We start from the raw sequence: 26,850 nt of genomic DNA on the forward strand, positions 1-26,850 counted from the left end.
CAGCAGACACTGAGGCCTGGCTTCCCCGGGACTCCTGTCCCACATCCATCTCCCCTGGGGGCAGGTGGAGGACAGGCCCCAGCACAGTCCCATGGCCTGGTCAGCACCCCAGCTTTCCAAGGGAGGGACACACTGTGAGGCTCAGAGGCACAACAGCCTCCTCAGCTGGGGCCTTTGGCCAGGGCCCCCACCCAGAGCAAGGACTGGGCCTTCTAGTCCCACCCTGGGAGCCCGTGCACTGAGCCTCTGGGACTGGGCTGGGGCAGTGTCGGGAGCAGCCCAGAAAGACCAGGAAGCAGGTGGGTCCCACGCAGAAGTGGCGTGGACACGTTTATTGGGAGTTGTGGTGGGGAGTTTACAAGGAGTCTTTGGATATCCAGGGAAGAGGACAGTTGCACAGAGCAGCGAGTGCAGTCAGGGTGGGCCCAGGACAGACCTGGAGCCGCTCCAGGGACAGCAGCGGGAGAGCCAGAGCAGACGCACCCCACACCCCCACAGGGGGAAGCTGGCTGGAATGGTGGGAAGGGGCTCGGGTCGCTTTAATGTGGTATAGATGGACTTCTAAAAGTGTAAATCTCCACGCTCAAAGTGAGAACGCTGCCTGCCAGGGCCAGCTCAAGGCCATCTTCTGGGGCCCTGGCGGGCAGCTGCAGCCCCTTCTTCCCAGGGGCACGCTGCTGGGTACGCCAGGCGAGCGCTGGGGGACCTGGCTGCTCCATTTCCTGAGCAAACGCTAGACACCAAAGCCAGTGCCTGGGGCCCCCAGCTGACAGCAGGTCAGGGGCTGGGCGCTGGCCCAGAGCAGGTCAGAGCCTCAGCAGGAGCAAGCCATCGGCCGCACTGGACACCTGCTCCAGGGTGCCCTTGGAGGGGGCGGGTGTGTCTGTGAAGCCTTCGTGGCCCACGGAGCAGGCGCCTTCAGGGGTGCCCCGCTCCTCCGGGGGGCCCCTTTGGCCCAGGCTCCGCATCCGCTGTTGCCGCTCCTGGGCCTGGCGGGCCCTGCTGGCGATGGCTCGCACGCGACTCTGGCTTCGGGAGGAGGACCTCCGCAAGAAGCCCGGACCCCCCACTGACCCCTCCCCAGCTGGGCCCAGAGCCGTGGGTGATGTGATGTCCCCAGCCTGCCCGCAGCCCACGAGCCAGCGCAGCTGCTCCGTCAGTGCGTCCGGCTGCACCTCCTGCCCGGCCCGGCCCGGGGCGCCCAGGCTGCGGCTCAGGTGGCAGGGGCTCCCCTCACAGCTGGGGCCAAAGTCCTCGGCAGTCAGGTCCCCCAGGCTCTTGGACTTGGCAGCCGCGGGGCAGTCCTGCAAGCCCACCAGGGTGAGGCGGCCCCAGGGCCACCGGGCGTGGAGGCCGGGCGGGCGTGGGGCCAGGGGCCGGGGTCGCAGCTCGTCAGACGCAGGAGGCAGCTGACTCACGGCCCGCAGGTTGGGGTTCGATTTGCTCTTGGTCACAGGAGGCCGGTCAGGGCGAGTGGCCGAGGCTGAGCAGGGCCTTGGGGGTAGACGTCCAAGCGGGCCCCCAGTGAGGCTCTCACGGCCGCGGCCCAGGCCCAGGCTGGGCAGGGAGAGGTCGATGACAGTGTCGCTGGAAGACATGCTGGAGGACGAGGACACACTGTCACGGTGGCTGCCTGGCTCCAGCCGCTGCCACAGCCGGTCACTGCCTGTGGCGTCTGAGTGCATGGCTGGGGTCGGGGAGGGCCCGGCCAGGGGCCGCCAGGGACCCAGGGGCTCCAGCAGCACCTGGCCCTCACTCTTGGCTCTTCTGACCATGGGCAGGTGACCCAGGGCTTGGGGGTGGCTCTTGCTGTGCGTCTGGCTGACAGGGGACCCTGGGCATGCCCCGCTGGCACCACCATGGCGCGGCTCCCTGGGGGGCTCTTCGAGGTCCCCTTCATGCCTGGTTCTGAGCTGTAGGGGCTCAGAGGCTCCCAGGGCAGTCCGTGGTGTGCTGGCCACTTTGGCTCCAGGTCCCGCAGGGGACTGGGGCCCTTCCCTGCGGGAGCTGGTGGGGCCAGCTGCCTGTGGTGGGGGGCCAGGGCCCAGGACCGGCTCCTCGGCAATGGTTTCCAGGCTGCACAGAGGGGAGATTGACCGCTGCACAGAGAAGGGGCGGACATCTGGGGGAAGAGGGAGCGAGGAGAGTGACAGAGAGAAGAGAGAGATGGGGGACACGGGGGAAGGGAGAGAGACAGGGAGACAGAGACAGAAACAGGGAGGGACAAGGAGGAAAAGCCGTGTCAAGAAATGGTGTCCCGTGACCCTCTGTGCCAAGGGGCAGTCGGGCCGGCTCCCCACCCAGGGCATCCCCAGCAACCAGGCTGGTCCATTTGCACACACCCCACACAGCCTGCTCAGAGTGCCAGTGCCCCCTCCCCACCGCTGCTGGGGGCCAATGGGCAAGGTGCCCGGTCCTGTGTCCACTCATGTGCAGAGTCCACAGGGGTCTGGCTGGCAGGCCAGGAACAGGTCTTCTGGGGCCAGGGCAACAAGGGGCACACGGGGCTGGGCCTGTTACCTGGCACTGCAGCTCTCAGTCCCTAACTACGGAGGCAGCACGGGGTGCAGGGACAGAAAGGAGAACGTGGTCAGCACGGGGTGGGTCTGGCAGATGGACAGACGGACAGCAAGGCTTGGCAGGTGAGGGAGGAGCATGGTGGCAGGGGAAGGCTCGGTGCACGTCCCTCCCACTGGGTTGGGGCTCAGCAAACTGAGCAAGGGCAGGCCAGCAGCTGTCTGCCTGAAGGCTGCGCACCTGGAGGGCTCCATGCCATCTGACAGTCAAGGTCCAGGGCCCCAGGGACCACTGGGACCTGCTCCTGCTCCTCTGCACTTTCAAACTCCGAGGCCCTACTTCAAGGCTCTGAGCATCATTCAGGGTCCATGGGGACAACCTGGATGCTGTCCTAAGGCTGTACCTTGACTGACAGGTTGCCCGAGAGGGTCTGTGGCAGGGTGACTCTGAACCTCGTCCTGGAGGACGGTCAGCTGAGGGCTGGAAGCTGCCTGGACCCAGGAGGGGGTTGGGCTCAGCCCGGGAGCCCTTGCTGAGGCCTACGGGGGCCCAGCCCTCCACGTGCATCTCCAGGCTCTCAGTAGGCCACTGGTGACTCCAACTCCCCAGGTCCCCACCCTCCAAAGTGCCAGGGCCTCTTGCTCAAGGGGGAGGGCTGGGGCAGATGGGGCTGCAGGTCAAGCCAGCAGAGATGCAGGAGCACAGCAAGGGGGCAGCAAGGCAGGGGACATGGCCCAGGCATGCCGGGGTGTCAACACAGGGGCGGCGGGCAGCTGCCTTACCCGCGGAGAACATGGGGGAGTTACTCCTGATCTCCTCCAGCTTTTGAACGAACAAGGCGTTCATCTCTCCCTGCAGGGCCCCCGGCTGCCTGTGAGCACCCTCAGGCTGGCAGGGGGCCACCTTGGGGCTCCCCAGGCTGTCCGGGCTGCTGGAGTCCGAGGACAAGGAGCCGCTGCCGCCTAGACCCTGCCGCCAGGCCCCGGGGCCCTTGAAGGCCTCGTTGCTTCTCCCTGGGGTGGCTTGAGGGCCCAGGTTGCAGTGGGGGCCCCCTAGCAAGTCTGCCCGGGCCTGGGGCTGTTGGCTGATGGCCGTGTGCCCTCCAGCAGGCCCCAGGCTGGGCAGCTGCTCCCTCGGCAGGCCCTCAGCGTCCACACCGGAGCAGGAGCCCACCACACACTTCATGCATGTGGCGGCCATCCCGGCAGGCCCGGGGCCCTCAGGGGCACACGGGGGCCGCACCTGCCCTGGGCTCCTCTCCCGCGACGCCTTACCTCGCGGGCTGCTACTGCTGGGACCCTCACACACCAAGGCCTCAGGAGCAGGGCCAGGGCTGGGGGCTGCCACGTCGTCAGCTGCCCCCTCGGAGCCGGTGTCCTGTGTGCCCAGGGCCAGCTCCGGGAAGCCCCTGCGGCCCGGCTTCTGGCTCTTGGTTGGAGCACTGGCCGTGCGCCGCAGGAGCCGCTGGCTAACGGAGGGCCGGGGTGGGGGCTGCCCAGCAGCATGACTGTCCAGTGAGCCTGGCTTTGGGCCTCGGAGGAAGAGGCCTTTTAGGCCCAGAGCCTGCTTGACCTGCAAGAGAAGGAGCCCGCATAGCTGGCGCTGGGGGTGCCGAGCCCAGTGTAGCTGTAGCTCAAGCACGGTGGGCTGGGGCCAGCCAGGAGTGCACGTGGGACGCGAGCCACAGGAGCAGGCCACGTGGCCACTCCGCCAGCATGGCAGGACCCCGCCGTCCAGACTGAGCATCAGCCCCTTCCCACTCTGGGTAGAGTCCGGAGGTGGCGGGAACAGGGGGACTGAGAGGAGAGACTTCTGACTCTAGAACCTGGCGAGCACACCTGACACCTGCAGCCCTGGCTCGAGGGAAGCCTTCAGGGTCATGGGTCACGCCACCCGTCGTGGGCACCAGCATCCACAGAAGCCAGTCCCTGGGTTGGCCAAGGCCTGCTCGACCACAGGCCCCGACCCACCTGCTTCCCAGGGGTGCTCCTGCCTGGAGGGGCCATCCCTTCCCGGAAGCCTTCCTGGACTCCCCAGGTAGCCTTCCCACTGCTCTCTGCTCACTCGAGCCTGGGCTCTGGACCACTGCCCAGCTCCCTGGCCACCAGGGCTGGAAGGTCCCTCCACAGGCCTCTCCTGCAGCCCCTCCTGGGTCACTGCTGGAGAAGGCTGGCCAGGAGGATCCTCACATGCCAAACCCCCTGCATCCCACAGAGGCCCCGACAACACCCACCGCTCCCCCCGGCCGGGCTGTGCTCGTGCGCGGAGTGGCCTAGGGCCCCAGTGGCAGAGGCAGTAAAGTGGCCACACTTGAATCAGCTTCCTGATTCAAGATCCCAAATCCAGTGCAATTTGGTCCATGTGGCTGGAAGCCATTTAGAAGGAGATCCAGGATTCCAGCTCGGAGCTCCTGCCCAGGAGGCCCCCCCCCAGGCCCTGGCAGGATCAGGAGTGGCAAAGTCGCAGCATGAGGAGGGATGGAGAGGGAAGGGGCACAGGGAGCCCAGGAGAGCTCCAGACAGAAGAGGGCAGCGGGTGGAGAGACAGGACAGCGGGGAAGCACGTGGCCTTGGCTCAATCCTGGATCTGCCTCGTAAATGCCGCTGTCTGGCTGAGGATGGCCCAGGGGACCCCGGAACCATGTCATGACCCATGTCACATGAACGGACAGTCTCCAAAATGCTACCAGGAATTATGGATGCTAATGGGGTGCGGCCTGGCATGCAGGTGGGCAGCGGGCTACACTGTCCCGCAGCGCAGGGTACCTTGTGACTCCTAACAAGGCTGCACGTCTAAAAGTAGACTTTGGACACAGAGAAGCCCACTGTAAGACCAAAGAGACAGAGTGAAGGTGGCAAGGCCCCGACTGTGTGGGGAGGGGACCCAGGGCCGCAGAGACAGCAGACACGTGACAGACAGACAGACAGTGGCACAGGAGTGCTGGAGCCGGCAGAGCCTCTGGGCCCGCAGACATGGCAGGAGAGAAGGTCAGTGCTGGCCCTGGGCAGGACCCTGTGCTGTGTGTCACAGACCCAGGCACCAGCTGCCCTGGGCGGCACCCTAAGGATGCCAGGCCCACTCAGAACCAGAGTAGCCAGGCTCCAAAAGCCGAGACCCCCATCCTGCCCTAGTCTGGGCAGGGGCAAATGTGCTGGGGCCAGGTAATGGGCAAGTCCAGGCAGATCCTGCCCTGGGCCGGCGGGAGAGGGAGGGAGAGCCACAGGAAGGGCTGTAAGTTCTTCTCACCCCTCATGAGAAGGCAGCCGGGCACCCCTGGCAAGGCCACCAGGGAGACTGAGGCTAGCCTGGCACTGGCCACACAGGAGGGCAGGGAGGGGCACAGGCGCTCCCTTCCTGGGTCAAGGACATTTAGCTCACACCTGCCCTGGGCTTCCCAGATCCCCTTTGAGACCTGCGCTCAGTGCTGGAAGGCTCTGGGGTTGCATCCCCACACCCCATGTCACAGGTAGAGGGGACCAGAGAGCTGGTCTCCAGGCCACAGTGCCCAGGGTGAGGAGCAGCCCAGGGACACAGCTGGGGTGGGGGTGGGTAAGGAGCGGGAGCAGCCCTCCCCTGGCCACAGCCCTTCCCGCCAGGCCACACTCACCTTACCACTGATGTCACTGACAGCCACGTGCACAAAGATGGAGGCCTCTTCCATCCCCTCCAGGTACACGTGCCGGTAGCCTGGGCAGCCAGGGCACAGCGTCACGTTCCCCTGTCCCTGCTCCTCCACCTTTCCTTAAAGGTCCCGAGCCTTGAGTCCAGCCTCGTAAGACCCCTCCACCAGGCACTGCTGCCCCCCAGCAGTGCCAACTCAGCCCACCCTGCCCTGGAGCCCTCAGCCAGGGGGGTGGGGTGCCAGCATGCCTGGGGGCTGCTGGGGGTGCAGTGGGGTGGGACCCCCCGGGACCCCCCAGCCTGGGCCCCTGCCTACCTGGCAGCATGCTGCTGAAGGCCAGTGTCCTTTGGCCAATGAAGTCTCGCCCGATGGGATCGTGGTCCCAGACGAGGAAGCGGACCAGTGCGATCTCGGGCATGTGCACCGTGAACACCAGGGTCTCCTCCCACATGGGGTTGAACCCTGCAGGCCGCGGGGGGTGGGTCACAGGGGCCGGGGTTGTCCCCAGCAGGCTCCCACCCTGAGTCCCTTGGGCTACTCCCTCTGCCCAACGGGAGGGGAGACGGTGGGAGCACTGGGCTGGGGCCCTGGGGCACGGCCTGGTGCTGTCACGGGCCCAGGGCACTCACCGTTGTCGTCCACCACTCGGGTCTGCTCCTTGCTGCAGTCCACAGGGAGCCCAATGACCTCCACCTCCACGAAGGGGTCAATGATCTGGGGACAGGACAGGGATGGTACCAGGGCCAGTGCTCCCCCCACGTCCCGTCTGCAGGTGCCTGCCCTACCTCCCCGCGGTCTCCCAGCATCGAGTCCCGCGGCTTGGGGAGCTGCTGCCCACTGATGATCCTCAGGGCCAGTTGCTTCTTGAGCTGCCCGGGCAGGGGATCCTCAGAATTGGGGTTGAAGACGCCTGAGGGACAGTGTGAGGCAGAGCGGGACAGCCTCCAGCGAGGCCTGCCACACCCCGGGGCGCAGGCTGCACGCGGCCCCCTCCAACAGACTACCCTGGGAGCCGTGGCCTGGTGGGGGCAGCGTCAAGAGTGGGGTGACCGGCAACCGGGAAGCCGGGCTTGTCAGGGTTGATGACCTGGAGCTCTGCAGTGACACTGTCCAGCAGGACCCAGACCGTCCAGAGAGGGCGGAGTCATGGGAAAGCCCGCGGGTACAGGAGCACACCAGGCAGAAAACTAGGTTGACAGGAGGGGGCTCCGCAAAACGCCCGGCCTGCACCGGGGTCCAGCCCACCAGGGCTCGCGCAGACAAGTTCTGCCCACGAACCTCCAGATTCCTGGCCATGTTGGGGTCTCTGCTGCCTCAAAGGGAGGCACCCACCCCCACTTTCCTGGGGTCCTGCAGGAGCCTGCCCCAGCCCCTGGGCCTTACCCTGGCACATGCACTGGGGCTTGAGCACGTAGCCACAGCTGCCGTTGGCACTGAACTTGGCCCGGTTCAGCTGCAGCATCCGCCCCTCTGACTGGTAGTTCAGGGCAACTGTGGGTGGGACAGGAGACCCTCTGGGTCAGCAGCTGTCCACATGCCTGTGTCCCCCAACCTGCGGCCACTGCCTTCTGTGTGCAGGCCCTGAGGCTCACGGCCATGAGATGGGGCATGTGAACTGGCAGAAGGTGCCCAAGCCTGGCCCAGTCCCGCACACCCCAGGAGCTGGGGCAGGCCGGCTGTCTTCCCAGGCTGCCTGAGGTCTGGGGGACCCCTGGGGACCCACTCGGGGAGCAGCAGCAGGCCTGGAAGCTCGGGGCTGCAGGGATGGTCTGTGCCAGGCAGGCCCCTCCTTGCTGCCACCCACCCATCTGGCAGCCTGCGTTCCAGAAGGGCTGCGGATTGTAGTTGCTGGAGTCGACCCGGTAGGAGGAGGGGTAGATGCGGGAGAGCTGGTGCTGGTTGAAGCGCAGGTACTGCTCCGGCTTCTGCTGCAGGATCTGGTGGGCCTTGGTCTCGCTGAAGGACGACACCTGCCAGCTGGACACCACTGTGTGCAGACCGGCCGGCATGAGTCCAGGCCTCAGGGGCACACCAGCCGCTGGCCTTCCCAGCGTGCCGCCCCACCTGCGAACCTCACCCTCCGTCTCCACGTCGTGGGTGCCCACGGACTTGGTGTATTTCACCAGGTCCGAGAGGGCCCGGGACAGCTGCATGGTCTTCTTCTGCCGGGCTGTCCTGCAGGACGCACACAGGAGCGGTCAGGGCCCTGTGGCTGGCACCCACCTTCGGGGCCTTCTGGGTGCCCAGCCCCATGAGTCAGGCTCCAGGGCTCGAGCAAATCCGTCAGGTCCCCAGACTGTGCACTTTGGGTACTGGATGGGGCGGGGCACACCCAGGCTACTGGACATGGGCTGGCCAGGAGCCACTGGCAGGTCAAGGCCCTGGGCACTTGCAGGCATGAGTGAGAGGGACATGAACCCTGGCCAACAGCACTTGAGGCCCATAGGGTTTCTGGAGGGTTCTGGGCAGGGACATTGGAAGTTTTACCACAGGAGAGTCTCAAGCAGGTGCCCTCGTGCACCCAGGTGGAAGTGGCCATGAATAGGTGGCAGGGTGGGAGAGGGGTGGGTGTGACAGTGAGAGGGACAGGGACAGGGGACAAGGCCTGGTGGGGAGAAGGGAGGGGCAGCGGGGAGAGGCGCTCCTTGCTGCTATGTGCTATGTCCCAGAGCTGCCACAAGAAGCAGTGGACGCACGGGAATGGCGCCAACCCTGGTGGCCTGCCCTGGCCCTGCAGGAGCTGCTCTCGTGGGGACATCGGAGCCTGCACAGACGCCCTCCCTGGGGAGAACACGGGGTGGAGCCCTCAGGAGGAGGGGGTGGGGTTGGTGGGCAGAGCAGGGTCTGGGCCTGGGAGATCCGGGGGTCCTCAGAGTCACGCTGCTCCTGGCCCCTGCCCGTGTCAAGCCCGACCCTGCTAGACTCCCTGGGGCCACCACGCTGGTCTGCACGTCCCACTGTGGCTGCTCTGCAGAACGGCCTCATCCCCCGCTGCTTCCACGGGCATCAGATGGGGCTGGGAGTGGGACCCCACACCTGCCCCCGTCCCACTGCACTCAGAGGGACAGCCCCAGTGGAACCGCCCTGAGGGGACAGAGAGGGGCCCGCAGCCGTCAGGTCCTCAGGACTGCACTGACCCTCGGCTCTGGCTTCCTGGGGAGTCGTCCTCGTCCCCCTCCTCCACGCTGGCTGCCTTCTTTAGTTTGCTGCCCTTTTTCTGTGCAGGGGGCAGAGTCATGACCCGTGGAGCCCTAGGTCAGGCCAGGCCATGGGCAAAGGCTGGAGGGTGCGTGGAGGGCCTGCCCTGGGCTCCCGGCAGCCCCAGCCTCCAGGCCTCTCCCAGGGTCTGCGGTGCCCAGGCCACCCAGGCTCCAGTGGGCTCTCAGGGCAGCAGTCAGTGTGGGCCAGAGGAGTGCAGTGACCCAAGGGCCAAGGCACCTGCCCCAGACCAGCCCCTGCCCCTGGGCTCCTGAGGCCAGCCACAGCTAGCACCCGGTGCAGGCAGGACAGTGGGCTCGGACAGGGACCCCAGCCCAGGAGCCTCGCTGGACCTTGCGCTTGGAGAAGCTGCTCATGAGGAGGCGGTTGTTCCGTCTGCTGGCCCCGGCGTCCTCCCCAGACTCCATGTCCTCCTCGGCCTTGCTCTGACCCCAAGGGAGAGACAGAGAGTGAGCCTGGCCTCAAACCAGGACGACACCTGCCAGGCAGGTCCCTGCAGCCCTGGAAGCCTGCCTGGAAAAGGCAGAACTGAGCCCGCCTTAGGGAGGCTAGGGGCTGGAGGACAGGACCCCAGGCCCAGGGCTGCCTGCACCTGTGTGCCAGGTCACAACAGTGTGTGGTCCTGAAGCGCGAGCTCCGGGCTCTGAACCTGCGTCCAGCAGAGGGCGACGATGCGACAAGCAGCCTGAGTGGAAGGTCCAGCCGTGACGGCCTGTGCAGGCCTTCCTCGAGGTCCCTGCAGCCCACTGTCCTGACCCACCTCTTGCAGTGCAGGCTAGACAAGCATCGCCAGGCCCAAAGCCAGAGTCCATGCCCACGAATCCCAGAAGCACAGGACGGCCTTCCCACCGGGACCCCTGGAGCTCAGTCCTGGGGGCACTCGCCCCGGCCCTCAGATCCACGCAGCCGTCCCTGAGCTCATCCACGCTGGCGCCGCCAGAAGCCCGAGCTGTGCCTCTGCCCCCGAGGCTGCTGCAGCCCCCACCTCCCACTCCCACCAGTCCATTCTGGGCCCCCAAAGTTGGCCCAGCTCTGCTCTGGAGGTGCCCAGGGTGCAGCAAAGATCCCTGCACCTGCGCCAGGGGACCTTGGTGGGGAGGGGCGTCCTGCATCCGAGGACCACCTGAGTGAAGCCACAGGCGTCCTGCAGCACACACATGGGGGGCTCCTGTACAGAGCCTGTGTGCACCCTGCACACACACGTGCACACACAGACGCCCCTGCACGCAGGCTCACCTGCACTCACAGATGCTCCAGGGCTGCTGCTGGGAGCGGCTATGGCATCTGACAGCAGAGCCCTCAGCTCCTTGTCCTCCCAAGAGCAGCCTGGGCCTGGACCACCCCACCCCGGGGCCACCCTGTCAGACAGGACGGAGAGCACAGCAGGTCCCCACCCACACCCACACCCTGTGGGGCACACCCACTGAGTCCTGCCGGAACCTCCCGCCAGCTCCTGGCTCACTGCGCCCATCTCCCTCCTTCACTCTCCTGCCGAGTAGGGCTGGGTCTGGTGGCCCTTCCTGATGCCAAGTGGCCGGAGGCCTCACTGACCCAGCCTTCCAGTCAGTGGGCTTCCTGCCCAGAGGTCCACAGTAGCAGAGGTGCTCAGGGCTATCTGTCCCAAGTGCCTTGGAGACACTCACCCCTGGCCTCCCTTACTCCACGAATGGAGGCGGGAGGCTGAGCGCCAGGTGTGCCGGGGGCTGGTTGAGGCTGATGTGCTTTAAGCCTTTTCAAGCATCACCCAGAATGCTGCTGCTGCTAAGCCCCATGTGACCCCAGTCTGGGCACAGCTAAGGCGAGGTGGCTGGTGGTCCTGAGCAATGGCAGCTAGCCACAGCCCACACTGGGCCCGTCGCAGGTCCCCACAGGAAACAGCTCAGCCGGCCACCCTCCGAGGGGGCCATACTACAGACAGTGCCTGGCGGGCCCACCCTCAATGAGGAGGGTCCTGTGCTGGACCTTGCTAGAGCTGGGGATGGTCCCCAGCAGAAGGCGAGGCCTGCTATTGTCCAGCACCGGGGCTGGGGTCCTCTCCCATTCCCCTGGTATCTACCCTGCCCTCTCACAGGGACCCCTGAGCAGGACCTCATGTCCCCAAGGGTCCTAACATACAGAGGGGACAGCGCCCAGCCAGGGAAGAGAGGGTCCAAGTGACTCATGGCGGGACCATCCATCTCCACAACAGTGCCCACAGGTGCCCCCCCGCCTGCCAACCCGGCCCCTGTGAACTCCCTGGGTGGGTGAATGAGTCCTCTGTGGCCCTCCCATGTCCCCCTGCTTCTAGCTCCACCATATGTCCCTCCCGCTTGTCCCTGAGGGTCTCAGCTCCTCTGTCCTGTGTCATGGCAAGACAGAGAAGAGCCTGCAGCCGACGCTGCAGGGTGGGACCCCCACTTCTGCCACCTCGGAGCTCAGCCGGAGCCCCTTCCCCTCCCCCAGGAAGTCCTCTCTGAGCACAGCTGCCACCCAGGCCCACGGTGGGCTGTATGTCGCCACAGGTGCCCCCAGGTGCTCCATGGTCAAGGAGAGCAGAGGGTAACATCAACCTCCGGCTGCCTCGACATCTGGGCAGGAAACGTAAGGCGGGACTGTGTGCAGGGACCCACGAGAGCCACCTGCACAGAGCGCGTCCGTGGCTCCCGTGGACTCTCCCGCACAGTGGACTCTGGGCCGTGGGCGGGAACACAAACACCCACCTCCAAAAATACTAGTCCTGGCAGGGGGCACGGCCAGCCAGGGGATGCCCTCCCTTCCCCCTCCCGAGGGCCTGCAGGTCCCTACAGAGGCCTGCCCAGTTCTGGGCCCAGCTGCCCAGCTGCTGTGGACTGTCCAGCAGTGCATGGCCTCTTTGCTCAGGCAGCTTGGCTGATCACCTGTTCCTCGAGGCCTACTGCCCCCAACGAGGCACCTCACAACCCATCCCGGACACCCTGCCTGGCACCCCAACCCCTGAAAACACGTCCCTCTTCCATGAGGTCGCTGGTGGCCGTCCCCACGCAGCTGTGAGCGCTCCAGGCAGGGCTGAGCCAGGCCCACCTGGACAGCTGCCGAGACCCCACTATGCCCTCCCTGTCACTCACGGGACCCTCACCAACGTGGCATTGCTCAAATTCCCTTCCAAGGGGAGCCACTGGTCCCCCGGGGGCCACCTGCTCAATCCCACTCACAAGCTGTCAGCGGCCAGACTGTGGCTCTCAGAGTCAAATGGGGGCAGCGAGAAGGACGGGACCCCAGCCTCACGAACAGTGCCGCCCAAGCCCCAGCTCTCTGCTCCTGGATGAGGGCAGCGTAGGAGTCCTCACAAAGGAAGCCAACCAGGACCAACAGCTCTGGGAGCCCACGGAGGAGAAGCACAGCAGCTCAGGGCACGGAGCCTCCGGTGTGCAGAGGTGTGCCGTGTGCACCTGCAAGGCCTGTGCAGCTGTGTTCAGGTGCACCTGTGATCAGGTGTGTGTGTGCACCCACGGGTGGTGTGTCTGGCTCAGGTCAGGTGTGCAGGTGTGTGCACAGGGTACCTGTGTGTCGGCACGTGCGGGGGGGTCTAGACCCCATGCTCTGGGCCCTCACCCAGACCCCAGGCTGGCTGTTGGAGCACCTGCGGGCGTCAGGGTTCTCACCTTTTTGGCCTCTGCTTTGTGCCTAGGTTTCCCAGATGGGGACAGTGTGGAGATGGTGAAGTCGTTGGGGTCCTCACAGTCACGGATCTTGGACTCCTTGATTAGAGAGTCCAGTTTCCTCTTAGCAATGCTTTCCACACGCTTCCGATTGGTGGAGGCCTGCAAGAGCCAGAGGCCGGCCCCTCGGTGTCATCCCCAGCCCAGGAAGCAGAGCAGGTGACAGCCCCAGCACCCCCCCATTACCTGTCCCCAGCTCACAAAGGCCGTGATTTGTCTGACTGGGGCCCGTCTGCAAACAGCAGTGGGCAGAACTTGGACCCAAGTCCATCTGATTCCTCAGGGTACAGACTGCCCTGGGGATGCAGCAGGCGCTCCTGGTGCCCTGTCCAGTGGGCCTCAGGGGAGCAGGTCAGGGCACCTGGTGGGCAACACAGGATCTAGAAGCCCACACAGTTTCCACCAACCTTGAGGAGGTGGACAGGGGGCAAGGGATGGAATTCAGAGGAGCTTCCAGGTTGGTCAGGTGCCTTTCCCTACCAGGGCACCCCCAGCATGACCTGATGCCCTTGGACCCCTCGAGGGAGCCCTGCTGGAGTGGGCACTAAGTGGACACCCCCGGGGGCCAGGCCGACTCCCAGCCTTGCCCAGGGTGGGACGGATTCTGCTGCCTCGGGGCTTCCTAAGACAATTAGCCGCCCTGGCCGGGAAGCCTCCTGCACAACATCTTCCCTCCAATAGCCCCTGGGGGAGAAGTAGTCCTGCTGCCTCACAGCAACTGCAGCTGGAGCCATGCACAGAAGAGGAGAGACGCCAGTTACGGAGCCCCAGCCCTTGCACAGCCACGGTCCCCAAAGACCCCAGCTCCCCCTGCAATTCCCAGGCCAAGCGGCCAGGCCGGCTGCAGAAAGAGGTGCCAGAGCGCTCTGTGGAGGGCCACAGCAGGACCCACCGGGCCAGCAGGCTTGTCTTGCAGAAGCTCTTGGCACTGGGGTTGGCACTGCTTGGATGGGGCCAGTACTGGGCATGGGGGAGGTGGAGCAGGACCGCTGGCCACCCAGAGTCCAGCTTGGCAGGACTCGGCACCCACCTGCTGAAGAGCCAAGCAGACTGCGGGTGGGTAGTGGATATCACCCCAAGTCAGCTGAGAAGCGGGGACCCAACCAGGACCCCAGCAGGCGTGGGGCTGGCCCACCACTGGGAACACGGGTTCTGTGTTTCTCATGGGGAGGGGCGTGGCAGGCCGCCAGGGCCCCCAGCCCCCATGGGAGGCCTCCCTGCAGTCGGGCAGCTTTGCACCGCAGCTCGGCCCCTGCCTGTGGCCACCTCTCGGCTGCCTGTCTTCCTAAGTCGCCACCAGAGCCAGGACCAGAGGGCTCCCCACCCCCCGCCACTCACATCCCCATCCAGGAGCTTGCAGTCATCGTCAATCTCGTCGGCGCTGTCCTCGTCGGACACCTCACCAGCCTCTGCATCCTCACTGATGTTGGCCGGGAGCTTCTTCCCCTGGGGGCAGAGGGAGCAGGGGCCGCTGAGGGAGACAGACCAGCACCTGCACCCGCAGCAGCAGCCGGCAAGGGCAGGGAGCTGCCTCCCGCTCTGGGAACGGCAGCGGGACGGGGCCAGACAAGGCACTTCCGGTGGCAGCAGCCATGGGAAGGGAACAGTCCTGGGAGTGAGGTTCCTGACCGGACGGCACCGTGGGGACAATAAGGCCCAGCGGGGCCCGGCCCCCAGACCTGCCTACTGCAAGAAGACGCCCCAGCCTGCCCAGGTCAGAGGCCTGCTGGGCCCGGGGGCAGGCGGCTCACCTTCACCAGGATCTTGCCCTTGAGCATCTGCGGAGAAGGAAGCTCAGTAGCATCGTCACCGCTCACTGAAGACAGGTCCAGCTTGTCCCCGAGGATGTCAGTCAGATACTGGGCCATCTTCTTCTGCTGGACGACACTACAGTGGTTCTCGATGGACAGGATCACTGGATACCTGTGGCCCCAGGGCAAGAGCAGCATGCTCTGAGGCCAGCACCCAGCGGGAGGGCTAGACCCTGGGCACCTCTGCCACTGATGGAGAAAGGGTCCTCACCCGGCCCAGGAAGATGGGTCTGCCAGCTGCTTCAAGGAACAGCCAACCAGGAGGACGGGGAGTGAAAAGCCACCTCAGCAACCGAGTGAGACCCTCAGCAACTTAACAAGACCCTATCTCAAAAAAATTTTTTAAAAAATGGGAGCGGGGGCTGGGGATGTGGCTCAAGAGGTAGTGCGCTCGCCTGGCATGCGTGCGGCCCGGGTTCAATCCTCAGCACCACATACCAACAAAGATATTGTGTCCACCAAAAAACTAAACAATAAATATTTTAAAAAAAATGGGAGTGGAAAAAAAAAAGAAAAAAGAAAAGAAAATAAATAAAAAATAAATAAAAAATGGGAGTGGGGTGTGGCTGGGAATGTGACTCCATGGTTAGGCACTGCTGGGTTTAGTCCCTGGTACTGAAGAAAAATGCCACCCACCTAAAGTTTGAAAAACCAATGAGTTAATAGAGAAGGAGCTGGAGGTTTGGGAACAAATAAAGAAGGCAGGAGCTTCTTCCCCAAATTAGAAAAATAAATAAATAAAGGCGATTAGAAACTCCAGGAAAACAAAAAGTCAAGGTTTAAAAATAACATGGGCTAAACAATGCAGAACAGAGGCCAGACTGCGAGGCCTGGATACTGGAGGCTATGGGGCCTGAGGCCCTCACATGCTCCATAAAGGAGGGGACACAGCCTGGCACGCGCCAGCTGTTGGACAGGGCTATTGCCAGCACAGCGCGGAGCGGGGAGGACAGCGCGTAACTTTCCAGCCAAGTCCTTTGGCTCTCTTTGCCTTTAGCCATTTTACTTGTATTTTACAAAAGGTGATCATGACCTTGTAGAAAATGTAGGTGACCCAGGCCAAGAGGGCACGGACCAGAGCAAGAGATGGGGGAGGGGAGATGCGGAGGGGCACACAGGGACCTCAGGGAGAAGCCTGATGCTGGGGGAGGGTGCTGCAGAGATGCCTGGTTCCTGCAAGGACACCGGACCCCTGTGTGTCCAACCACCTGCCCTGCAGCATTCTCCTCGCCTGCAGCCCCTGGTGTCCCGCTGCCAGCAGAGGCCTCCTCGCTGCTGCCTGCCCCGCAGCTGGACATGGACCGTAGGCCAGCTCTCCTGGGAGGGCCACGCCCTTCCTGTTTCCTAAATCAGCTGGGTTCCTGCTTCCCTCCTCCACTCCATTAGCTCCTTCCTCGCCTGAGCCTCTTGGCCAGGACTTGGGGAGAGTTCATTGGCAGGGAGGCGGCCTTCTATTTCCAGAAACTAAATTGGATTTTCCTCAATAGTTTCTGCAGCCACCGCTGAGTGACAACAAATTTAGCTTGGACACAGTGTGGCTTCTCAGCCACCGCAGGTGGATGGCTGAGACCAGGGGGTGGTGCCCCGAGTGTGCGAACGGGCTGCAGACACACGTGCCTGCAAGCCTTGGCCTGTCGGGCTCTTGGGCCCCTGCATGCACCAGCCAGCCCTCTCCCCAGACTCACTTCCCTGCCCTCTCTCCTCAAAGACAGACCTAAAACAAGACCTGCCTCTTGGCTCCTACAGCCCCTGGCCCTGGAGTCCCTCCCCTGCCCACTGCTGGGCCAGACCCCCAGCATGGCCACTCACTCATTCTTCACGAAGGCGTATTTGTTGATGGTTTCGATGACATCTTTGAAGAGGATCTTGGAGGTCAGAGTGTAGCCGTGGTGCACGATGGGCTCCCCGTCAGGCCCGTCCCAACAGTCCACTGCAGCAGGTAGACCCCAGTCAGGCCTGGGGCTCAGCTACCAAGCAGGGTGGGCTGTTCTTGGACTCTAGCCCCCGGCCCAGAGACTCTGCCCACCACCTCCCACAGGAGACGCCACGCTCCGGCCAGGCCCAGACTGGCCGGGGAGGGCAGGCAGGGGCTCACCCTCCACGCAGCGGCAGCCGGCCTGCAGGACCCAGGCATACATGTCCACCCGGGACTGGGACATGAGCTGGTCGCCCACGAGGTAGGTGTTGTGGGAGGAGGTGATGAAGTAGTGGCTGAGCGGCCGCGTCATGTCCTGGTGAACACCGTGGTGCTCCGGGTTGAAGATGTCGCCTGCCGGGCTCCGCGTGTAGTTGGTGAAACCTGTGTCACACAGTGCAGGGAGGACGGGAGGGGCCAGCACTGCTCCCAGCCCCTCTCGTCACCTCCTGCCCCACCTCAAGGGGCACAGAGCCATGGTCCAGGCCTGCAGGCCACCCCTCCAGTGCCTGTCCTCCTCCCAAGTGCCCGTCCTCCTCCCAAGTGCCCTGGCCTCGGGGCAATGCCCACTCACCATCAATACCCAGCACCCCCTTGCTCTTGTTCTCTGGGCAGGGTTCAAACTGCTCAATGATGTCCCGGCAGCTCTCGAGCGTCACACCCTTCATCTAGGCCAGAGCAGGGGCGAGAGCCCAGGCTAGCCATCACTGGTCTGGGGCGCCCCACGGAGCTCTCCCTTCCACCCACCATCACCACCACCTCTTGCCCCTGTCTCTGGTCACATCAGGACTGACCACAGTGGGAGCAACACGTGTGGGCTGGAGACAAACCCAGGTCACACTGCCTGGGACTCAGGGACCAGAGGACAAGAGGGTCACGTGACTTTTGAAGAGCTTCCCCTGATAGGTCTCCTCCAGAAGGTCTTTGGCTGTGCCCTGGGGCCTGGTGTGGAGCCAAGGCCCACGTGGGCAGCACGGGAGAGGGAGGACATACCCCACCTGCCAGGGCCCATGGGCACAGGTTGCACATCTTCCCTGGCCTGCTCCAGCCCATCCCTGCCCAGTGACCCTCCTGGGAAGCTGAGCAATGCAGCCCACTCAGGAAGGCCCAGCACGGAGGCTGAGCGCCCTCCAGAGCCTGTGCTGTCAAGACCGGGAGCTCTCCCGCCAGGGAAGCCCAGGGGGGTTCTGGGAAGTCCCAGGAGCCAGGCAACAGTGCAGAGTGGGCGAAGTGGGGTCAGATCTCTGAACCAGCCATGTCCTGTGGGAAGCCCAGAGTTGGAGGCTAGGCCAAGGGCTCAAACCACCTGCCCAGAGGACAGGGGTCCCAGGCTGCAGGGAAAGTTCTGGGAAGCCTGGAGCTACGGTCAGGGAGAGAAAGTCAGTTCTGTCCATCCCTATCTGGGCCCCCCTGCCCCCAGGACAGAGGGCCTGCTGTCCAGGGTCACATCCCACAGCCTCATACCAATGCCGCCCACAGAGGCTAGGCGGGAGCAGGTCACCCAGGACGGTAGGACCTAGCCCCAGGAGCCAGCCTCTCTCTCCTGGACACAACTACCAAGTGTCCTGCCAGGAGGACGGGAAAGGGGTCCCACGTGGTCTCTATGAAATGGAGCTCAGCAAACCGTGAGGTGGGAGGGGAACTGGGTAGCCCCTAGGCTGACCCAGGATGGGGGAGGACATGCAGGGGCGGGGAGGGGCACCGACAGTGGCCCCTCGCGAGTCCTGCCTGGGGTCCCCTCCTGCTGCTCTGCCACCCACCTGCCACACTCCCAGGGCAGCTGCCCATGGCCGTCACCATTAGCCTGACTGGAAGTACGTGGCTAGGCACAGCAGAGGCCTGAGCTGTCCCCAGGTGCTGTGCCGCCCTGAGGTGACCCTGCCCTGCCCTCCTCCCTGAGAGGGCCTATGGGGGGCAGGAGGGCAGGTCCAGGAAGTTGGTCCTCACAGTGCCCAGGAGCAGGGCCCCACACTGTCCGAGCCCCTCCCACAGAGCACTCTGCCCCATTGGGCTGGACCTGCAGTCCTGCCACCCAGGGAGTCATGGCCTGGGACAGGAGACCTGACCCAGTGGGGCAGTTCCCAGGGACCACTCAGCTTGGTATGGGCCTCTTATGTGGACCGACTTCCTGGGTCAAGATAAAGAGGCAGCATCTGGTGTTTGCTGGACAAACAGGTGTGTACAGGCGGACAAGGGCCCAGAGCCAGTCAGGCCTCTGTGGCAGGCCTCTGTGGCTGACCGCTGTGGTTAAGGGGCAGTTCTAAAGGCTGGGCCACAAAACCTTAGTCCTCAAGATACCCAACAGGAAGCTGGTGCCATGGGCAAGCTGTGGGCCCCATCTGGAGGCTTGGGGGGTCCTCTGTCAGGACAGAGCTGGACAGAGGCCCCGCCCACCTGGCAGCCCCCGCTGTGGTTTGCACCCTGGAAAATTGACACTGAAGCAAATTTGCTGGCCTCAGCTGCTGGGCTGTCCCCAGGCCCAGATGCTGAGCGGAGCTGAAGGCCCGGCCACGCAGCCAGCCGCGCGACGCCCGGCCAGGCCTCACCTTCTGCTCCACCTCCAGGAAGCGTTGCAGGTCGGCAGCGTCCAGGTGGTCCTTGTGGTTACTGTAGGTCAGCATGAGGAGGTAGAGGTCCCGGCGGGTGGACATCATCTTGTAGAAAGCACAGAACTCCTCGAATCCCAGTGTTCCCTGGCAGTCATCTGTATCCGCTTCCTACGAGGCAAGCCCCTGTCTTCAGGAGGCCCTGCAGGCCCACCCCCTCCCCCCCTCCTCAGTCCAGCCCCAGGCGCAAGCCCAGCCTCCCCTCCTCCCCTGCCCACAGCACTGCCTGAGACCCTCTGGGCACACAGCTCACAGGGCTCCCTGCTGCCCCCCAACCCTGGAAGATACAGATCTGACCACCACCCCTGGTGACCTGCAAGGTCCACCTGTGAGTCAGCCCAGCCACCCCACACAGAGTCACCACCACCTCACACTGGGCTAACCTGCACCCAGGCTGGGCCCCACAGCCCACAGTTACTACTGGCTGCCCACTGATTAGCAATGCCAGGCCCCGGGGCTGGCAGTGTCCTGACTCGGGTCTCCGGGGTAGAGGTAAATGGCTTGGCGCCTCAGCCTTCGGCAGCAGGAGGGACGCACCAGACAGCCAGCCCCAGGGACCCTGAGGGGTTCCCCCAGGTGCCACGGCTGCCATGAGACATCCTGCAAGGGAGCCCAGTGAGCCAGCACGGCCTCCTCTCTGCCTCCATAGGCGTGGGAGCTCCTGCCCCTGCGAGGGTCAGCCCGGGCAGACCTGGAGCGCAAGGGCACCCCCTCGTTGAAAGCTGGGCTGCCCAGAGGAGACCCAAGGCGCCACAGGGTCCACGGGGTCCCTGGGAGGGCCAGACAGGCCACAGTGGAAGAGGCTGATTGAGGCCTTTGTTCCCTAGGAATTGGGGCCCTGCAAAGGCTGGGTGACCAGGGTGGGGTGGGTGGGCAGGTCAAGCCCACCACTGGCCTGGAGGTGAGGGGCCCTGGCGTGGCACCCAGACCAGCCCTCTCACCAAAGAGTGCTGGGCCAGAGGGACCCTGCACTTCACAGAGCGGCAGTGTTCATGGCCGGGCTGGGGTGGCCCTGGGCTGGACACATGCCTGCCTAGGTGCTCAGCAGCACAGGACGTCTGGGGGCCCAGGCCACGGCTCAGCCTCCTGCCTCAATCCTGGCCCTCCACTGACCATCTGCCCAAAGGCAGGCTCTGTCCTGGGCCCTGGCACCCCAGGCCTGGGCACACAGGTGCCTGACCAGCAGCATCCAGAGAAACTCAGAGTCCTTGGGCCTGCACAAAACGTCCAGGTCCAGTCCTCTGTGAAGTGGAGAGCATCCTGGATGGAAGTGCACCGAGTCTGCCCCTCCACAGCCGTGGCCACCTGAGGCCTCCTGGGCAGGCACTCAGACACAGCCCAGGGTCCCCTGCCCAGAGCCATCAGTGGGCTGAGGGGGTTTAGGTTCTCAGCAGCCCATCCAGGGCTCTCAGGGAGGCCAGGAGGAGCCCCATGTGGACACTGAGGGAGCAGACCACAGGTACCATCCCCCAGGCTAGGTCTATGACCATGTCCACAGGTGGGGCCAGAAGGGAGGCAGGCCCATCACCATGGACAGCTGCACACGCTGGGTTTGCCAGCCACAGGACGGCCTCTTCCCGTGTGGCCATACAGCCTAGTGTGGCCAGGAGACGATGCCAGGTCCCCCGAGGAGGTCTCCATGCCAGGACACTCGCCCGGCAGCCCAGCAGTCCCCTCCTCCGAGAGAGACGGCTCTGGGGCGAGCTGGCCCTGGCTCGTGCTCCCTGCTGCCCACTCCCTGGCTGAGGCCTGGCCCAGACATGGGTGTGCAGCGGGACCCCAGTGCCTGTGCTGCGTCCCAGGCCAAGGCCAGGACAGCCCAAGGCCACAGGCCCCAAGGCCCGACCTCGTGTGTCTGACGCTAGATAGGAGGGCGGCCCTGAGTCTGAGAGCTAACGGCTTCACCCAGGACCACCAGACCATGCCCACTACAGGCCACAGGCCCCTTTCTGAGAGAGGAGCTGGGCTGGTCACCCACTGTCAAGCAGCCGCATCCCAGGGCGAGCATCACCCACTGCCCACTGGGCTGAGCAGCATGGCCTCAAGTCCAGGCGGGACATCTGCCAGTCACCAGTGAGCACAGAGCTCTGTCCTTCAGCAGCGAGTGAAATGCTCTTAAGGTCCCAACCCCCCCCCAAAAAAAGGGGGCCTGACCCCACCCCCAGCAACATGGCCACCCTGGGCAGTGCTGCTGCCGGCCACAGGGCTGAGACGCTCCCCCAGCCCTCTGCCGAGCCAGGTCTCTGCAGCCCAAGGGTGCTCTGGGCGGCCGGGCACAGGGTGGGCACTGGTCACCCCACATTCCTGCGTTCTTGGGTTTAATGAAATTATGTTGGAGTCTGATCAATCTCCACTCTGACTGGGCAGTTCCAGGCAGCTGGAAATAATATCAAGATTTTTTTTCTTACAAACAAATTGATGGTAATCATCAGAGTGACCTGAGCCTGGCTGGAGCCACCGTCCCCTCCTGCGGCTCCAGCACCAGCAGAGGTCTGCTGCATGGGTGGGCTGGGAGAGCAGGTGCTCAGGCACCGGGGCCATCCCCGGCTGGCTGACCTCCATGGACAAGGGCCACTGGGTCTGAACTGCGTGGGTTCTGGGGTGTGAGGTGCCACCTGCTCCTCTCCAGAGCCCTGGAGCCTGACCCCTCCTACCCACTCCACTGCCAGCCTAGGGCTTCCTCCAGACAATCTGGTGGTGCCAGGGCACAGCCTGGAACTGCACAGAGGGACCCTGAGAGCCCACGAGTGCCCAGAGACCCAGGTTGCTCGTGACAGAGTGGGCAAGCACGGGCTGCAAGAGGTCCGCCACAGGTCAAACCGTGACCTTGAGCTGGACCTTCAGCAGGCCCATCCAACAAGGGCCGACCCTCCTCCTCCTCCTCCTCCTACCTGTGAGGCTCCCCTGGGGTTCTGCTGCCTGGTCCCAGGAGTCTCACCTTGAGGAAGGGACTGCTGCACCCAGAGCTGCCCCCAGAGGCCTGGAAGGGGTGGGGCTGGGCCATCCCCAAGCGGTCAGGGGGAGGGGGTTGCTGACAGATGTGAGCCATGCGCCAGTCCCACTGCCCAGGCAGTCTCTGTCCCCAAGGGGCCTCTGCCGTCCTCGGTGGGCAGTCTGACAGCACCAGCCCGTCACAGACGTGGGCCAGATCTGCTGCCATCCTCACTCCAGCCAGGCATGACTACCCGTCTAGCAGGAGAGCACAGGAAACTGGACAGAGCGGAGCTGTCAGGCCAAGAGCATGGGCGTGCTTGTGTGTGAGCCCGCACACGCGTACACATACGTGTTGGGGGGAGGCGTGGTGCTGAAGCTCATGAGCCCCTCTCCAGGCTGCAGTAAGGCGAGGAGGCCTAGGGCCTGGTGCTGGCTCAGCCCATTCCTGCCCCAAACAGGACCTGCTGACAGCAGAGTTCCTCAGCTCGCAGAGGTTCCGCAAAGAACTAATTACAGGCAGCAAAGGCCTCCGCTTCCCTGTGGGGTGCATTTTCATAACGTCTAGCACCAGGCGGTTGTCCAAGGCAGCATGCGTCAGCTCACCGGAGCCTCTCGGTCAGTGGGGGCCCTGCCCCGGCCAAGGCATTCTGAGACCCAGGGATCGTGGGGGCTGGGACCCCGCATGCCTGCCCTGAGTGCCCAGAATTGGGGCCGGGCCTGTGCCCAGCCCCTTCCCCGGAGCTGGCAGAGGCCCAGCTGGGGGAGTGCCTTCCCCTTCCTCTGCTGAAGAACCCGTGCGCAGCAGCTCGCCTGGTGCGCCCGGGACCCCTCCCTACGGCAGCCTCAGGCAGCCCCTGTGGTGTCCGGCAGGGCCCGCCCCGGCTCACCCTGAACATCTGCTTTACGCGCTGCCGGGGCAGGTTCACGTTGAGCTTGTGCAGCAGCTGCAGCACCTCGCCGATGCTCAGGCTGCCGTCCCGGTTCTTGTCCGCCTCGTCGAACGTCTGCTTCAGCCACTTGGGCACCGAGTTAGGGGCCAATGAGGGTCCCAGGCCTGGACACGCCGCCCCACCCTGCAGCCGAGGCAGCCGGAAGAGAGGACCCCAGCCCATGTGCCCCTCCCATCCTCCTTCCTCAAACGACCCAGCCAGGGGCAGGAGCCCCACCCAGGTGGACATCGAGGGGTCTGCTCCTGGGTTCTGACCCTACTCCAGTGTCCAAGGATATTGGTCCCTGGTGCGCTGGCGGCGGGCCAAGCTGTCCTCGTCACTAATGCCAGCCATGAGGTAACGCAGGCCGGTCACCCAGGTGCGTGCCTCCTCCCCACTGGGCGAGACCAGGTCCAGCGACTCCCGGTGGCTGCCATGGTAGATGCTGAAGCAGCAGTTGGGGTCGAAGCTGCCGTCGGGGTAGCGCTGGAAGATCTCGGACTGCCGCCCCTCGCTCACCTCCTGGATGGAGTCGATGGAGACTGCGGGTGGTGGGGAGGGCTGGTCAGGGCCTCCCAGGGGCCAGGCATCTCTCGCCTGCCCGGGGCTGAACACCCTGGGACTCTGACCTCCGCTCACGGAAACGGCCCAGCGCCAGCAGCGCCCCGAGCCTGCGGGGCCCCCAGCCCTTTCAGGAGTATGAGGACCCCACTGCGGCTCGGCTCTGGCCCCGCAGCCCCTCCTCCCTCCTGAGAGGCGTCTGCCCGACTCGGGACTCCCAGGAGCCCGTCCACCCGTCCAGCTCAGGCCAGCTCTTTTTCAGCCGTGCAGCTGCCTCTGTGACAAGTCCTGGCAGGTGTGGAGTGGTGCAGAGGGAAGCCGCGTGGCTCAGGTCCTGTCAGGTGTCAGCAGGACCCTCCCAGATGTGCAGGCCACAGGCAGCCCCTCTGGGCACCAGGCACCCCGGGCTCAGCACAGCTGCTGCCCCCGCCACCCGCTGCCTGCTGGCCTTTCTCTACCCCTGGCATGTGGCGGGATATTGGTTCAGAGGACAGCTGGCCCATGCTGCTCCTGCCCCACTGGGAGGCTTTCATGGCCAGGGGGGCTCCAAGCACCAGCTGGGTCTCCGGGGTAGGGGAGGCTGGCGGGGCCCCAGCCCAGTCTGCTGGTTTCTGCCCCCGCTGCTCCCCGGCAGCCTCCCTGACCTGCATCTGCCTGCTCCCTTGCTCTCCTGGGTTTCTCAGTGGTCAGTACGGTGAGCAAAGGCCCACCTCACCATGCCCACACCAGCTCCACGCCTCAGTTCCCACAGGAAGCCCAGTGCCCAGCATAGAGTGGACATCCCTGACAGCTGGGGCTTCTCCCGTCTGAGCAGCCATAGGGAGGCTGCACCTCCCAGGACCCAAGGAGTCTGGAGGAGCCATCCAGTCCAGGACATGCTCACCGTGTTCCCTCCGGGGCCCTGTGGTGGTGTCCTTGGCGACCACTAGACTGAGGCCCTTCCCTGGCACACCTGGACATTGCCCTTCAGCAAAGCCAGAGCAGGCACTGGACACACCTACCCCTGGTCTGTAAGGCTCAAGTGTCCCTCCCTGGCCTCTTACCTCGCCCTCAGTGTCCGGATTCTCCCATCTGCCCCTGCACAAAGCTGGCCACATCTCCCCTTGTGCTCCCACCCCGGCTGCCTGGGCCAGTGCTTGGTGCCCAAGCCCCACCCCAGGCGCCTGGCTCAGGTCTTGTTTCCTGTCTTCAGGCTGCTCTTCCCCGCCCCCCCCCCCCCGGGCTGCTTGCCCCCAGCCCACCTCACCCCAGCACCCTGCCCATGAGCAGCCCCGGCCCCTCCCGCCCTGCAGTCCAGAGGTTACCTGGAACTCCAAAGCCACCTGAGTCTAGAGACACCCTAGACGCAGGGGCTCAGCGCCCAACTGTCCAGCAGCTGCTCTGGAAGGGCCCCTGAGCTCTGGGACTGTCCCTCCCGCTCCCCAAGCTGCCCACTCACTCTTGGCCTTCTCGTTCTTGCGTGAGGGGCGCCAGCGGAGGCAGGAGCGATGCTCGTCGAGGTAGTAGAAGCGGACCAGGCCCTTGGAGCCGCCTCGGAGCTTCACCATCTGGGTCCCCTCCTGCATGCTGCTCATGCACCGCTCCACTGGACACAGCAGAAACAGACCTCAGGACCGTGAGAGCTGCGGCAGCCCGTGCCCTACCTGCCCCCTGTCCACCCACCCAGGGCTGGGGCCAGGCGAGACCCCAGGGAGGACCTGCCCTTTTCTGCTGGGCCGTGGCCCATCCCAGAAACACCCGGACGATGCTACAGTCAGTCTGGACCCTGAGGGGCCACCACTCAGACTTGAACAGCTAGACACAGGGCCCAGTGGCTAGCCTGGCTCTCGGGAGCCACTGAGCAGAAGAGACCCCTAAGCCAGGCATAGGGCAGTCCCAGCAGCTGCTGCCCATGCCCATAGGCCACACCTGAGAGCCAGCACCCCCTTTCTGTGGCATCCCCAGGAACCTCCTCCTCCCCAGTGGGCAGCAAGGACACTCACTGTCTACTCCCCAAGGCCACAGAAGCATGAGGGCCCAGATCTGAGGTCTGAGGGACTAGTCATCTCCCTTTTCTATCCACAGGAGAGGGGGCCATAGGCTTTAAGGGGTCCAGGCCAGAGTCAGCTGGCCCTGGCCCAGGGACAGGTCAGTATCTGCCCCCAAGCCCTGCATACCTGCTTACAGAAAGCCCAAGCCCTAAGAGCTACAGCTGCTGATGCTCAACAGTGTCCAACCCCGTGAGATGCACATAGGGAGGGACCCCTGGTGGGTGCTGCAGGGGACCTGGGCAGCTCCACCTGGGGACTCTGAGGAGGGAGCTAGTGCTGACCACAAGCAAAAAGGAGCCGCAGGCTCTGCACTCACAGGGAGCGAGACTCAGGAAGACACAGGTATGAGTGCTTGGTGCAGCAGGGACAGGGGACACACAGGTCCTTGAGGCCACCACAGGGTTTTGGAGGGTTGAGCTGGACAAGGCCTCCTCTGCCAGCAGAGCAGGCTGGAGAGGCAGAGAGCCTTGGCCACAGCTCCAGGGGCCACAGGACGCGATGCCAGGCCTTCCCAGCAGCAGCTTGCCTCCTCGTTCAGTCTCACCTCCCTGGGGGCCTCCTGGCCAGCTCAGCATAGCAGCCCACCCTGCCTGGGCAGAAGGTGCCCAGGCCCCCTGGAAGGCAGCTTGGAGCACCCGAGCTCCCCCCAGCACATTCCTCCAGGCCCCAGCACTGGCCCTGCTGGCTTCCCACCCCGGGTTCAGCCCCCAGGAGGCCGGGGTACCCAGCAGGCTGCTCGAGTGGCCGAGAGTGAAACAGCCGACACTGCGGGACCCTGTTCATCCCCAGAGGGAGACCTGGTTGATGCAGGGTGGGATGGGAGACCCCAGGCCCCTTGCACGTCCAAGAGCAGCCCCTACTGTCCCCAGGCACCTGGACAGCCCCATGGCCCTGTGGAGCTTGGCCAGTCCTCAGCAGGGAAACTGCTCCCTGGCCCTTCTTACCTAGTGGGTCAACCTGCCACCATGGCCACACCACCACACTCCCTCCAACCCAGAGAAGCACCTCTGCCAGGTGGGCCACGGTTCC

The 26,850-nt window shown here is 64.7% G+C and overlaps 1 protein-coding gene across 2 annotated transcripts; it reads right to left on the reverse strand.

Annotated features, from left to right (window-relative positions):
- Window positions 1-806: 806 nt before the first annotated feature.
- Window positions 807-26,850, reverse strand: Plch2 (phospholipase C eta 2). Of its 2 annotated transcripts, none has more exons than XM_076863437.2 (22): window positions 26,766-26,850; window positions 25,230-25,376; window positions 23,530-23,772; window positions 23,189-23,319; window positions 19,308-19,478; window positions 17,336-17,429; window positions 16,942-17,145; window positions 16,656-16,776; window positions 14,787-14,958; window positions 14,374-14,481; window positions 12,994-13,137; window positions 9,691-9,783; window positions 9,277-9,356; window positions 8,217-8,314; window positions 7,944-8,126; window positions 7,523-7,630; window positions 6,925-7,049; window positions 6,769-6,853; window positions 6,455-6,601; window positions 6,125-6,204; window positions 3,792-4,089; window positions 807-2,122 (listed from the first exon to the last, which is right to left on the reverse strand). In XM_076863437.2, exons 2-22 carry the CDS (start codon window positions 25,363-25,365, stop codon window positions 807-809), a joined length of 4,137 nt encoding a protein of 1,378 aa, XP_076719552.2. In that variant the 5' UTR covers window positions 25,366-25,376; window positions 26,766-26,850. The 2 variants fall into 2 exon arrangements, with proteins under 2 accessions (XP_076719552.2, XP_076719551.2); XM_076863436.2 differs by having other exon boundaries at window positions 9,691-9,813; window positions 12,979-13,137; window positions 26,766-26,838.

Source organism: Callospermophilus lateralis, chromosome 7 (genome assembly GCF_048772815.1).
Source record: "Callospermophilus lateralis isolate mCalLat2 chromosome 7, mCalLat2.hap1, whole genome shotgun sequence".
Lineage (NCBI taxonomy): Eukaryota > Metazoa > Chordata > Mammalia > Rodentia > Sciuridae > Callospermophilus > Callospermophilus lateralis.

Excerpts from the sequence above, each read along its gene's own strand:
- Plch2 (XM_076863436.2), bottom strand. The coding sequence starts at position 25,365 with ATGAGCAGCATGCAGGAGGGGACCCAGATGGTGAAGCTCCGAGGCGGC. Across the intron at positions 9,814-12,978 it reads ACAAAGCAGAGGCCAAAAAG|GCTCACTCTCTGTCTCTCCC; the intron begins GTGAGAACCCTG and ends GTTTGAGGCCAG. Across the intron at positions 8,127-8,216 it reads CCACGACGTGGAGACGGAGG|TGGTGTCCAGCTGGCAGGTG; the intron begins GTGAGGTTCGCA and ends GTCTGCACACAG.